This window comes from Heptranchias perlo, chromosome 8 (genome assembly GCF_035084215.1).
Source record: "Heptranchias perlo isolate sHepPer1 chromosome 8, sHepPer1.hap1, whole genome shotgun sequence".
Lineage (NCBI taxonomy): Eukaryota > Metazoa > Chordata > Chondrichthyes > Hexanchiformes > Hexanchidae > Heptranchias > Heptranchias perlo.
This window is the reverse complement of record NC_090332.1, coordinates 84,143,331-84,157,060: the sequence shown is the minus strand read 5'-3', so window position 1 is coordinate 84,157,060 and position 13,730 is coordinate 84,143,331. Positions and strand designations below refer to the sequence as shown.

The window sequence follows — 13,730 nt, the reverse complement described above, 5'->3', positions numbered from 1 at the left end:
CCACACAATCAATCAGACACCTCCACATGTCACGACTGCATCCTCTCACCCAGAGATCCATCTGACACTCGATCGCGCTAAGGCTATTTCTAAATCGCACGAATTTATCGCACCATGAGAACGGATCTCTCGAAATGCACCATTCTCGATTTTTTTTTTTTTGCTATTCACTACAATTTCCAAACACACAGCGATGAAAGAAAAATCTCCGAAACGTTGCCAGGGATTTTTTTTTAGGAGTAATTATGGATGACTCAGGCTAACGTTACAGGCACAGCGTATTGTTTATTGGGTTTAAACTTTGTGTGTCATCTGTAAGCAATCACCTACATTTCACGAGTATTCTGTCATTACATAATTTTATATAATATATACATTTTGTACTTAGAACACATTGGCAGTAGGAATCTGTCACCCAGTAATCCCCCTTCTTCCCATTAAACAAACTCACGCAATTCTCACGAACAGTGCAAATTCAGCATTGGATTGTCTTCCGTTCTGCAGCAAGCAATGTCCGAAAGATGCAATAGGCTAAATAATTATCAACATATTTATGTCAGACAACTGTGATGAGAGAGTTAGAAAAATACTTTCACCTCAAAATATATCTCATTAAACTATAATGTTACAAAATTACCTGACAAGGGATATTCAGATAAAGGCAGTACATTGCATCGGTTTAATCCGTCAATTGCAATGCTGACATTAGGAAAATCTGGTTACGATGATAAATAATTTACTTGAAATTCAGATAGTTAATTTAACCAAAAATGTCCAGTAAAAAGTTATAAAACTTAACCCAGCACACAACAAAGGCACGGTGACATTTACATTGGTTTTATACCGACATCGAGGTGTGTGCCTTACACACACGTTTGTCTAACTTAAGGCTTATAACTTAAACACTTTTGATCAAAGATAGTAAATCGAGGTAAACACTGTACGGCAAATTCATTTCTGGCACATACTCTCATTTCCACGCAAAACGTTCAATAGAAAATAACATCTGCCAAAGTAATGTTAACGGTTTTACTCAGTAGGAACTAAACATCATCTAAATGTGGAGACGCGGGGGAAAGGACGGGGCTAACCCTCGGCAAAGCAGTCTCTAGACTAGTAACAGTATCATTTTTAAAGGATGCTGTTCAAGCTTCCCCATCTTTGGTGGGTCTTAGTTTTACAGACACATGGGGGGGAAGATTTCCTCTGGTCGCTGTGCGGGGCGAGATCATAGGAAGATTCCCAGTGTTGGCTCTCACTGAAAGAACGGGTCGGTGATTTCTCTTGAAATAACGACCGGGGGGGTGGGATTCTCCCCACTGTTTCAGCGTGTGGTCACACAACGACCAGAGGGCACCGACTCCCATTATCACTCTTTTTTAAGAACTATTCTTGAGCTGAAAGTCGAATTCACACTTGACTCCGCTGATGCTGTCGACACTGGGTTTATTGACGACCTGCGGGTGGTTTCCGCTGAGGGGGAAAGTTTCCGACCGGGACATCCCGCGGCCAGATTCCCCGATTCTCGCCGAGGGATCGCTGCAATCGTCCCGATCTTTGCTGGACTTGCGAAATTCGGAGAATGTGAAGCGCCTGAAGAGCTTGCTTCCCAGGATGGCGAAGGTGGTGGTGTTGGTGGTGGTGGGCGGGCTTCTGTCCTTGGCAATGTGGCTGGGCAAAGCCTTGCTTTTGCGGGAGGGCAGCAGCCTGCCGGGGGGAGAGGGCGAGAGGGCGCTGGTGGGGAGGCTGCAGCGCTTCTGGTAATAACTCTCATTGAACCTGGGGAGTCCCGGGTCGGTCGGGGAGCTCCTGAGCGGCTGGGTCGCTGGCCCTGAGCCCACGCCCCCTCTGTAAGGGGCGATGGGGGTGAGCAGGATGCCCAGAGTGTGGGGCAATGCCCCCGGGATGTTTCTGGTGCTCGCTGCCGGGGTCTGGGTGGATTCGCTCTTGACTGGACGGGGCGAGTAAGGGGCTGAGATGCGAAGGGTGCAGATGTCTGACAAGTTGACCAGGGGGGGCAGGAGGACGGGTGGATCCTCCGACCTCTGGTACTGGACGCTGCTGGACCTGAGCCGGGGGCTGGGAGTCAGGGCGCTGTTGGGGACGGGGCTGCCCCGGTCCATGTCCCTCTCCTCCTCATCGATGGAGCCCATGGACTCCAGGCGTTTCCTGAATGCGGCTGACCTGTCCCTGTCCGGGGCGAAGGGGGACCGGCCCCCGGTGGAGCCCGAGCTCTCCTTCCCAAACTGCGAGCCCTCCAGCCCTTTCCTGGGCAAAAGGTCCCTCCTCTCGCCTCTGCCCTGCGCCTCGCCCGGGGTCACCTCGCCGCTCTCCGCCGCCCTCCTGGTGCGAGCGGTCAGCGCCAGGACGCACTCCCGGTGCCCCAGGTACTCGGCCACCTCGACGGCCGAGTTACCCACCTGGTTGGGTCGGTCGATCTCCAACCCTAACCTTCTGAAAGCCCGGACCAGGAACTCCACCACCGCCGTGCGCCCGGCCACCGCGGCGTAAATCAGAGCCGTGTTGCCCCAGACATCCGCCAGCTCCGGGTCGGCGTTGTTTTGCACCAGGGTCTTGACCGAGTCCAGGAAACCCCTCTCGCAGGCGTAACTCAGCGCCGTCCGACCCGCCTCGTCCCGCCAGTTGACTCGGGCGCCGCGCTCCAGCAGGAGCCTCACAAAGCGGGAGCGGGCGGCCGGGAGCGGCAGCAGCACCGCGGAGATGAGCGGAGTCTGGGCTCGCTCGCTCCTGGCGTTCACGATCCTGCCGTCCAGAGCGTCCAGGATGAAGCGAGCCAGGTGGATCTTGTCCTTGGAGATGGCGTCCAGGAGCGCCCGGGCTCCAGCCTGCTCGCCCGGGCTCTCGGAGACTCTTAACATTATTATTATTTTTTTTTGTTTGTGTGTGTATGGGGAGGGTTTTGGTGAGACCAGCCGGGCTGGGTCACACAGAGCGGGCAGGACCGGCCATGGGGACGATGTACCAGGGAAGCAAAAGACCCTTCGGCAGCTTTCAGCCACCCGAGAGAGGAAGCGTGCTATTTATACAGCTCCAAACCCGATCACCGGGGCAACACCGCTCCATAAAACATCGGGCTGGGCATTTTCAGCAGGAGGTCCCATGGCCCAATTTGCATAGCATGCCTGGAAATCATCTGGCGTGGCAGGAGAACAAACAGACTGATGGGGGTCTGGGAGGTTTGTTCCATTTCGAAGCAGCAAATATGCAACGTGGATGCTGAGACTAGACACACAACGAGCAGACTTTACAAATAAACAAACCCTGCTCTTTACTCAATGCTGAATCCTTTGCTTCCCCCCCCCCCCCCAACCCATTCCTCATGCAACAGGTGCCCCGCCATCAAAGCCGGCTGTTTCTCTTCTAACAGTCTTCGACATGAATTTGTTTCTGAGCTTTGGCTGAATCTTTGTAGCCATTAAACAGGCAATGGTTAATATGGTCGCCTCCATTTACGGCCAATTTTAATCTAGCCCGCATGTCGGGAAACTGATGATGGGACCGGTTGCAAAGTTGGTTTTACACCCTGCCCGATTTTAATCTCCACTGACTTTAATGGAGAGCAATATTGGGCGGCTGTAAAACCGGCGTTGCACCCGATCGTGTGGGTTTCCAATGTTCCTGTTGAGTTGGCGGAATCGATACCGGTGCAAACTTAACGCGGCAGTGGATCTTCACCGAATTTTGGTTTTGTTTACACGTATAACCGTTTTCATTCCCTACCCCACCAACGACAAACATTTCAAGACTATATTTTTGTCGATGGTTATCCAGTTTCTTGCCCTCCAGATGTTGTTACCGGTCAATTACCGTGTGAATAGAAACTTCGTGAGTTCCGGTGAAACTTTCGGCAATTCTAATCAGTTAACGTTTATGAACGGACAGCAGCGACACCAAACAACTCCTGTACTTTAAAACCAACACCAACCTCAACTTTAAGATTTGGTTGAAATTTTCCTTACATAGTCACGATGAGCATTAGCTAAGCACATTTTGGAGTGTCCTGGTGCTAAAATCAGCGGTATCCAGTACAGCACGGTGTACGCGATGACACGACTGTTGATATTTAAAGATAATATTTGTTTTCTCATGCTTTTGTATTGTCCCCAAAATACATTGCCAGTATGCTAGCGCTCCCAGTATCCCCTAATTGAAAAGCATCAGACAAAACTAAAAGTTCAGGTGGGGCCATTCTGATGACGAATCCCACGTTAATCTTTCTCTGCCTTTGTGCATTTCCAGCACGACCTGTTTTATTTTATTTTTCCAAAGTGAATCAGAGATATCGAGAGAACAGTCTGCACAACCTTTTCTTCATCATTGTTATACCAAGACATTAGATCATCTCTTACTCCAAATTCTTCTTACAATCTACATCTTCTGGTCCACATAACAATTTACTCTACGTGCATTACTTTGATTTACTTTGTGCTTCAAGAAAGCAAAAAAAAAGTTGGTGCAGAGCCTGACATGAGGGAGGCTAAATTTGATAACCCCCAAATCCAAGCGCAGGGGTCCCTGTGCCTGGTTGTTGGAATGCAGGCAGCACATGAGATTCGTGCTGCCGGATCATCTCCATGATTGCTGGGTGCAGTCAGTGCTACCTGCGCTGTTGAGTGGCTGCATGCACCAGCAGGGGGCCTGATATGGGGTGTGGCCAGCACTAGTTAAAGTCAGCCTGCACCTCTTAAAGGGGAGGTCCACTGTCAATGCAACCGGTGGAGGAAGACAAGTGTAATGGCTGGACCTGCAAGAGAGTTTACACTGAGGTTCGCCGATGATGCACTGGAGGCCTTGGTGCATGAGGTGGATGCATGGAGGGCTGTCCTGTATCCGTGGGGTGGCAGGGGACCCTCCAGACACCAACTGCGGAGGCAGTAGGAGAAAATGGCCCTGGAGGTGAACGCCAGGAGTACTGCACCATGCACGTGGATGCAGTGCAGGAAGAAGTTCAATGATTTGACACAAATGGTCAAGGTGAGTGAATTCAAGTGCCAAGGGCCACATCCTACCAACTGCACTGCTGCTCCAAACGACACCCCCTGTCACCCACCCACCAACCAACAAACGCTTCCCACCAGTAAGCAACGCTGCTCTTTGGATGCTGCATCTCACATAGTACGACTCTTGGAATCCACACACCACAACTCAAAGGCAGCTATTCAACCATGATGGGCACATCACCCAAACATTTTGCAGCGCATTCACTGACACACTTTGGAGAGGGTGCAGAGGAGATTCACCAGGATGTTACCAGGGCTGGAGCGCTTCAGCTATGAAGAGAGACTGGGAAGATTGGGTTTGTTTTCCTTGGAGCAGAGGAGGCTGAGGGGGGACATGATTGAGGTGTACAAAATTATGAGGGGCACAGATAGGATGGATACTAAGGAGCTTTTTCCCTTCGTTGAGGGTTCTATAACAAGGGGACATAGATTCAAGGTAAAAGGCGGGAGGTTTAGAGGGGATTTGGGAAAGAACTTTTTCACCCAGAGGGTGGTTGGAGTCTGGAACTCACTGTCTGAAAGGGTTGTGGAGGCAGGAACCCTCACAACATTCAAGAAGCATTTGGATGAGCACTTGAAATGCCATAGCATACAAGGCTACGGACCAAATGCTGGAATATGGGATTAGAGTAGACAGGGCTGATGGCCGGCGCGGACACGATGGGCTGAAGGGCCTCTATCCGTGCTGTATGACTCTATGACTCTATGACATTCACTCCCTTCACCACCGGCGCACTGTGGTTGCAGTGTGTACCATCCACAGGATGCACTGCAGCAACTCGCCAAGGCTTCTTCGACAGCACCTCCCAAACCCGCGACCTCTACCACCTGGAAGGACAAGGGCAGCAGGCACATAGGAACAACACCACCTGCACATTCCCCTCCAAGACACACACCATCCCGACTTGGAAAGATATCACCGTTCCTTCGTCGTCACTGGGTCAAAATCCTGGAACTCCCTTCCTAACAGCACTGTGGGAGAACCTTCACCACACGGACTGCAGTGGTTCAAGAAGGCGGCTCACCACCACCTTCTCAAGGGCAATTGGGGATGGGTAATAAATGCTGGCCTCGCCAGCGATGCCCACATCCCCTGAACAAATAAAAAAAAACACTTCCCTCGGTCTTGCAGGAGAAGGTGGCACACAACAGCCGGCAGCAGGAAAGAACGGATGGAGGACAGGCATGCCTACATGTGCTCACCCCCATGGAGGAGACTGTGCTGGGGATCATTGGGTGGGTCATCGCTGCGGCCATGGCCACTGAAGGTATTGATGATGAAGATCTCTGCATACCTAATCTTCCTTCTCGTTTCCCACATCTCCCTCATCCCACAATCTTTTCTGAGTCATGTGCTGCAGATGGTGTCAGCACGCACATCTTACTTTCTCCTCTCCCTACTCCACAACTCAACCCGTCTCCCTTTGTCATTGCAGATACTCAAGAACTGGAGCCGGCACAGTCCGAGGTGGAGGAGGAGGAGGAAGACACTGATAATGAAACCGCATCGTCACTTGATATGACACTCTCATCCACCAGCTCAGATATTGACACTGTGAGTAGTGTAGAGGCTAGGTTAGAGGAGGGATCTGCACCGGGCACAAGTGCACAGGAGCCAGGGCGGGGGGAACGGATACCACAGCTGCTGGCTCACTGGAGGGTGAGGTCGCACATTAGTTCTGTTGCCGAGGAGTCAGATGATGACTTAGATGGGCCAGACCACAGAAGGCGGCTGATGGGTGTACACAACCAAATGCTTGGTGCATTGGAAAACCTACCAGAGAGCCTGCGCACAATGTCAAGGGGCATGGAGTAGTCCAGCTCTAACTTCGTACAGGTCTTTGCGCAGAGTTTGGAGCCCATCCTTTTCCACATGGAATGGGTGGTCACCTCCATCAGCACACCTGTGGAACACACCATAATGTAGCGTCTGATGACCGATGTCTCAAGAAGCTCAGACTGCTGCATTACAGGCTCAGGCTGCTGCTTTCGTGGTTCTAGTTACCACAGTGGAACGGGGCTTCCAGGGCATCACAGCGCTCCAGCAATCTGTTCTCCAGCTGATCACCAGGACTGCTGAGGCGCCACCCCGTGCGAGTGGCAGTGGCGCCATGGCAGTTGAACCTGCTGTCCTCTCTCAGGATGACAGCGTTCCTGCTCCCACCCCTGCCACTCTGCCAGTGACCTTGCTGTTGCCTGTCAGCCAGCCAGGCCAGACTGCTGCAGCCCAACCTGAGATGGTGCAGTCTGAAGACGGGCTCTCCCGACCCAGAGCTGCTCGAGGGACACTGAGGGAATGCACAAGGGTAAATAATGTAATGTTGTACACATGATTTCATGTGTTGGTTTGTAATTTTGTATTTGACATCGCAGTTGGTGGTGATTTTTATTTATACGATGAGCTGTGGGAGGAAGCAATGTGTAATCGTAAAGAGGACAATTTGATGGTTATGTGGGAGAGGAAAGGTGAGGAGTGTAGGACTGTTGGTGTCTAGGGAGGTGTCGTTGAGGTTACTGGTATCGCTCATGAATAAGGTGAGCAGGGAGAGCCCTGGCAGACAGGGCCTGTGCACCTTGTTTCCTCCTTGCCTCTTCCTCCACTGCCTCCTCTGTCTCCCCCTCCTCCTCTTCTTCTGGCTCAGGATCTTGCTCATAATGGCGAGGTTGTGCAGCATGCAGCATACGATGACGAATCTTGAGACCCGCTTGGCTGAGTACTGCAGGGCTCCTCCAGAACGGTCCAGACAGTGGAAGCGTTGCTTTAGGACGCCAATGGTGTGCTTGATGACATTTTGTGTGGCCGCACGGCTCTCATTGTAGGTCTGCTCTGCATGTGTGCGTGTGTTCCTGACCGGAGTCGTGAGCCATCTCATGAGGGGATAGCCCTTGTCGCCCAGTAGCCAGCCTTTGACTTGCCGAGCCGGTTGAAAGATAGGTGGGACGTTGGACAGCCGCATAATGAAGGTATCATAATTGCTGCCGGGGTAGCGGGCATTGACCTGCATGATGCACTGTATGTGGTCGCACACCAGCTGCACATCGAGGGAGTGGAACTCCTTTCTGCTCATGAAGATGGCCGAGGTCTGATGTGGAGCACGCATGGTAATATGCGCGCAGTCAATAGCACCCTGCACCATGGGGATGCCTGCAATCTGAGCAAACCCTCGTGCTCGCTCGTTCTGCTGCTCTCTGTCAAGAGGGAACGTCATGAATCTGTTGTGCAGCTCATCCAGTGCCTCAGTGACCTCCCTTATGCAGCAGTGCACTGCAAACCGTGAGATGTTGCACATACTGCCAGCAGCGACCTGAAAGGATCCACAGCCGTAAAAGTTCAGTGCCATGGTTACCGTCACAGCCACAGACAATGCTGTCCTTGCCCTACTATGAGGCTGCAGCAGTTAACAAATTTCCATCTCGACCCTTTCGTGAACCGCAGCCAATCGGATGCACCGATCTTCGCTCATTTTGAGGTAATAGAATTGGTCCCTGAAGGCTCTCATTGGATATGGCCTCCTGCTCAGTGCCCTGCACCTCCTCCCTCTCCTCGCATCTTGACCTGCTCTGCGTGGCCTCTCTGCATGCTCCCAGTCATGTTCAATGGCCAGCGGGAGCCCTAGCAAGCACCCATGGCTGGCATAAACCTTGTTCAGCACACTGTTTTAAATGCCACCAACAGTAATGCAGGACCTGCCAGACCACTCCCTATATAATATTGTAACTTTCTCCAAGTATAGGAAGCTTCAACAAACATGTACAATTGTATCAGCATCCAGAAGCAATAATCCAGCAACCACTCTGCAACTTCTGCATGATCCCTTTAAATAGGCTGGTGGGGGGGGGGTCCTCCAGGCCGTCTATGACCTGTTCAGCTGTGCATAGTTAAGACAGTGCGTTGAGTTCCAAAATCACATCTGACCCTTTAAATCAGCGTTGCACACTGATCTACTGCATAATCTCCCTACTTTACATGGTGCCAGCATTCGTTTTCTGCGTGTGCGCTAACGCCTTTACCAAGATAGCGTCCAGCGCACGTCACGCTAGAAGCATGTGCGCCCATTCTGGACATAATTTTGGGTCCTTAGGAGGCTGCATAGCGGCTACAAAACGGGTGCTGCGCGGCCCAATTTATAGCGCTAGATCTTATCAGTTTACATTATTGGTATGACTGGAGAAAACCAATTTGGTACTATATAGTCACAGAATATTACAGCACAGAGACAGGCCATTCAGTCTATTAAGTCTGGGTCAGTGTTTCTCTCCACATGAGCTATGTAATCTAACCTCACTCTTCTGCTTTCTCCAAGCGACTATCTAATTCCCTTTTAAAATATTTTATAGATTCTGGTTCAACAATACTTGTGGCAGAGAATTCCACATGCTGCCCACCCTTTGTGTAAAGAGATTTTTTTCCAACCTTCCTTTTAATTCTTTTGTGATTATCTAAACTTATGTTCGCTGAATACTGCCTTTCAACTAGTGGAAACAAGGTATCACTATTTATTTTATGATAATCCTTTGTGATCTTCAAGCCCTCTATCAGATCATCCCATAACCTTCTCAGCTGTCCTGGAAAAAAAGCTCTAATTTCTCAAATCTCTTTTCATAACTGCAATCCCTCATCCCTGGTAATATTAGTGAATCTACAGTAAAGCTTTTCTATTGCTTTCATATTTTTCCTGTAATGCGGCACCCAAAACTGTACACAATACTCTAACTGTGGTCTAAGGTCTTGTACAAGTTCATATACGCCAACCTACAACGCTTGGAAAAGCTGACACGGCCCCAAAAATGCTGAACATTCAAAAAGCAACATACAACTGAATAACAACTATGAACAAAGACTGATGACCTTAAAGCCATTGCTTCAAAGTGACAGAATAAATTCAATTCCTTTTTATTTAATTGGATTTCATGATTTTTATTGGTGTTTTGAGATCACCTTTCACAATTCAGTTTGTTTTTCTATGAAAACTGAAACCCAATGACCTCACGTATGACACATGGAAATAATTAGTTACAATAGGAGCGCAGTGGGTCATGAACTTAAAATAGCTAAAACTTAAGTGATGCTAAGTAGAAGTTCTTCCAAGTGTCTTTTTTTTGTTGGGTAGACTCCCTGAGTTTGTCAGTATTTGCTCTTCTTTGTTTTAATACAAATCTGCACAATTCTGTGCAAATACAATCTAACTGTGTGAAATTTTGATGCATTAATAGGGTCTTCAGGCACTGAGTGTGGCCAACTTGGACTGTAATTTTTAATACCAGTTTGGGTATTAAATAGCAATGTGGGATGAATACTTTGACCAAGTCTGCAAGATAGTGTCAGTTGGAACAGTGTCATAAACAGAGGCATTGGTGAACATTTTCCAAAGAGAAACAGCAGAATGGCCACTAACAAATTTAATCTAGCTCAATGAAAACCTCTTCAACAAATCTGAAGATGGGAGAAAAAGAACTACAGGGAGTCAAAAATCCTCTTGTATATAATATGGAAAGTTAATACTAAACAGTGATATCAAAATATCATATTGGGACACTATCCCTAAGGTTTTCCTCATTGCTGATATGCTGTGGGTTTAATCAGTTTTAGTTGAAGACTTCTAAGGGTACAAAACTGTGCAACATATCAAACCATCATTTACAAATTATCATTGCTTATGTGACGGAAGATTTCAATATGTGGTGAGTTCTTGCTAAGTAACTGAAGTAAGAAAAGAACTGGTTGAAGATCCACTTTCAGACCTTCTGCTAGCTAGATAAAGTAACGTGCTAATCCCAACATCGTGGCAACACTCGTGCTGACCAAAGGTTCCATCGGAAGGAATGACAAATCTCAAAGCATCCATGAAATTTCTTTCTTTCGCATTTTCACAGCTATCAAAATCCTATCATTTTACCTATTCCACAAAAAAATAAATTATAATTTAAAAAATGTTCAACAAGTATAATTTTAATAATACAGCACTCCTTCCCACTTATTGTGAGCACAGCCAGGGGAGATCCACTGGAATTATATTGAAATTTGCACATCGAGGCATCACATTTTCTTGTATATGTAAAATGCTGAGTGCTTCTGAGCTGCCACTTGAAATTGACAAGTATATTCCAATCTGCAAAGTACCCAGACTATTACATTTTGAATAATCTATAACCGTTTACTTAATAATAGTTGAACTTTGTGGCCTTAATGGGATACAGCTACAACTTAGGAGGAGAGTAATACACAGTGTACGACATATTGTTACACTCCTGTCCTTATAAAACCTCATCATCTGACTTACTATGAGCAAAACTGTGGAGATCTGCCCATGTAGCTGTCTATTATTCAGTAAAATTCTTGTGTCTGTGTGAATTTCCTGTTTAACAATTATTTCCTATATCTGTCACACATTCGCCATCACACTTTCACCATCACATTTTGTTAATTGGTTCAAAATAAAAGAGCAAAGTAGATCTGAATGTAAAGAAAGCGACCAATGAGAAACTACTAAGGCCTGATGAAAACAAATCTTGAATGACCAGTCAGGAGAATTGACCAATAAAAGGAAATACAATGGAACCAAGTGAACCACAAAACATTTTTTGAAAAAGAACGGGCTGCCATTTTTTTCTCAGTAACTGAAATTTCTAATGTCCAAAATAAGGTTTGCAACATAAAAGGGCATGAAACTTACATATGTAACAATAACATGATTAAACTTAAGTATCAATGTATCTTTTGTGTCTTTGAGTATCTTCTTAATGTTTTCACTTAATGGTTTCAGCCTTTCCCAAAAATCTGGGCTTGGACTTGATATTTTTGGCCTTCACCTGTTATTCTTGAGAAGCATTGGAATCTCCCAAATATGAGCATTGCCTTGTTTGAGGACTGCTCCTAAAACCCTCCATGAGGCAACTCATTGTGGTCATTTTAAATAGTAATGTACATGCCGTATAGACATAATTAAAAAGAACATTACAACAGAAATCTACAAACATCACATCATGGATACAAAGACATTTTACTTAGCATTTGGGTCTGATACTGAGTATGATTAACTACTTCTCTGACCTAGATGGTCAATGTTTGCTTCCAGAAACTAATTTCCTGAAGTTTGATTGTCAATCAGGTATAGCAAATCTCAACAGTGTCATACCATGAACCTTCTCCACCTAAATGCCAAGAGGGCAGGCTAAACACTTGCCACCACAAAACTATACCTCAACTGTGGGCTCCCAATAGCAATGAACTCCGTAATTTCCCATGCCGCTCACCATCTTTTTCACTCCTCAAACCAAATTAGGGGCATCCAAAACTGGAACATTAAGTAATAGTAGCCACCGATTCCAATTTCAAACACCTCCTGACGAGGATCAAGGACCAAAACGGTGAGGGCAAGTGTGAGGTCATCCACTTTGGATCCAAGGAAGACAAATCAGAATATTTTCTTAATAGTGAGAGACTAAGAACTGTGGAGGAGGAAGGGGATTTGAGTGTCCAAGTACACAAATCACTAAAAGCTAGTGCACAGGTACAAAAAGTAATCAAAAAGGCTAATGGGATGTTGGCCTTTATCTCAAGGAGGCTGGAATACAAAGGGGAGGAAGTAATGCTTCAGTTGTCTCGACCCTTGGTCAGGCCCCATCTGGAGTACTTCATTCGGTTTTGGAATTACATCTCAGGAAGGATATATTGGCCTTGGAGGTGGTACAGCACAGATTCACCAGAAATGATACCAAGGCTTAAAGGGTTAAGTTATGAGCTCAGGTTGCATAAACTTGGCTTGTATTCCCTTGAGCTTATAAGGTGAAGGGTGATCTAATCGAGGTATTTAAAACGATAAAAGAATTCCATAGGGTATATACCTCTGGTGGGGGAATCCAGAACAAACGGGCACAATCTTAAAATTAGAGCTAGGCCAACTGAAAGCACTTTGTTCCACACAAAGGGTAGTGAAAATCTGACATTCTCTCCCCCAAAAGGCTATTAAGGCTAGGTCAACTGAAATGATCAAGACTGAGATCAACAGATTTTTGTTAGGTAAGGATATCAAGAGATATGAATCAAAGGTGGATAAATGGAGTTGAGGTACAGATCAGCCATAATGTAACATAATGACGGAACAGGCTTGAGGGAGTGAATAGCCTACTCCTGTTCCTATGAGCAAGCGGCTAGAAAAATATGCAGCCACATGTTACGGCATGCTGGCCATAATGGTCTCTTCTTGTTTCCCAAAGTTTTTATGTTATTGTAAGGCAATGCGTCTCTCCAACTGTAATTTATCTCAAAGGCGCCTGGGATTATTAGTGCATACCTGTTAGCTTTAGTGTTGTTTTGTACATTACATTCTCTACTGGTATACTTACCATGTTGTATATTGTTGACTTGGCTTAATGGTAGCACCGTGGCTTCCGAGTCGGAGTTGGTTCAAGCTTCACTTCAGAACTTGAGCATATGTTCTAGGCTGGTACTTCAGTGCAGGATTGAGAGTCATTGGTGCCGTCTTTCATATAAGACATTAAACCATGGCCCCATTTGCACTTTCAAGTGGATATGAAAGTTCCCATAGCACCACTTAAAGAGCGTGGGATTTCTCTCTGTGTCCCAGCCGACATTTATCTTTCACGCTCTATCAACTTCAGCTCATCCAAAATTCTGCTGGCCCTCATCCTAACCTGCACCAAGTCTCACTCACCCATTTGCTTGTCACCTGACATGACATTGGCTCC

At 47.1% G+C, this 13,730-nt stretch overlaps 1 protein-coding gene across 1 annotated transcript; it reads right to left on the bottom strand.

The window, feature by feature from the left end:
- Positions 1-275: 275 nt before the first annotated feature.
- Positions 276-2,999, bottom strand: LOC137324261 (ankyrin repeat domain-containing protein 63). Its single transcript, XM_067988404.1, has one exon. The coding sequence runs from the start codon at positions 2,877-2,879 to the stop codon at positions 1,380-1,382; it is 1,500 nt and encodes a 499-aa protein (XP_067844505.1). The 5' UTR covers positions 2,880-2,999; the 3' UTR covers positions 276-1,379.
- Between the last annotated feature and the right edge of the window lie 10,731 nt (positions 3,000-13,730).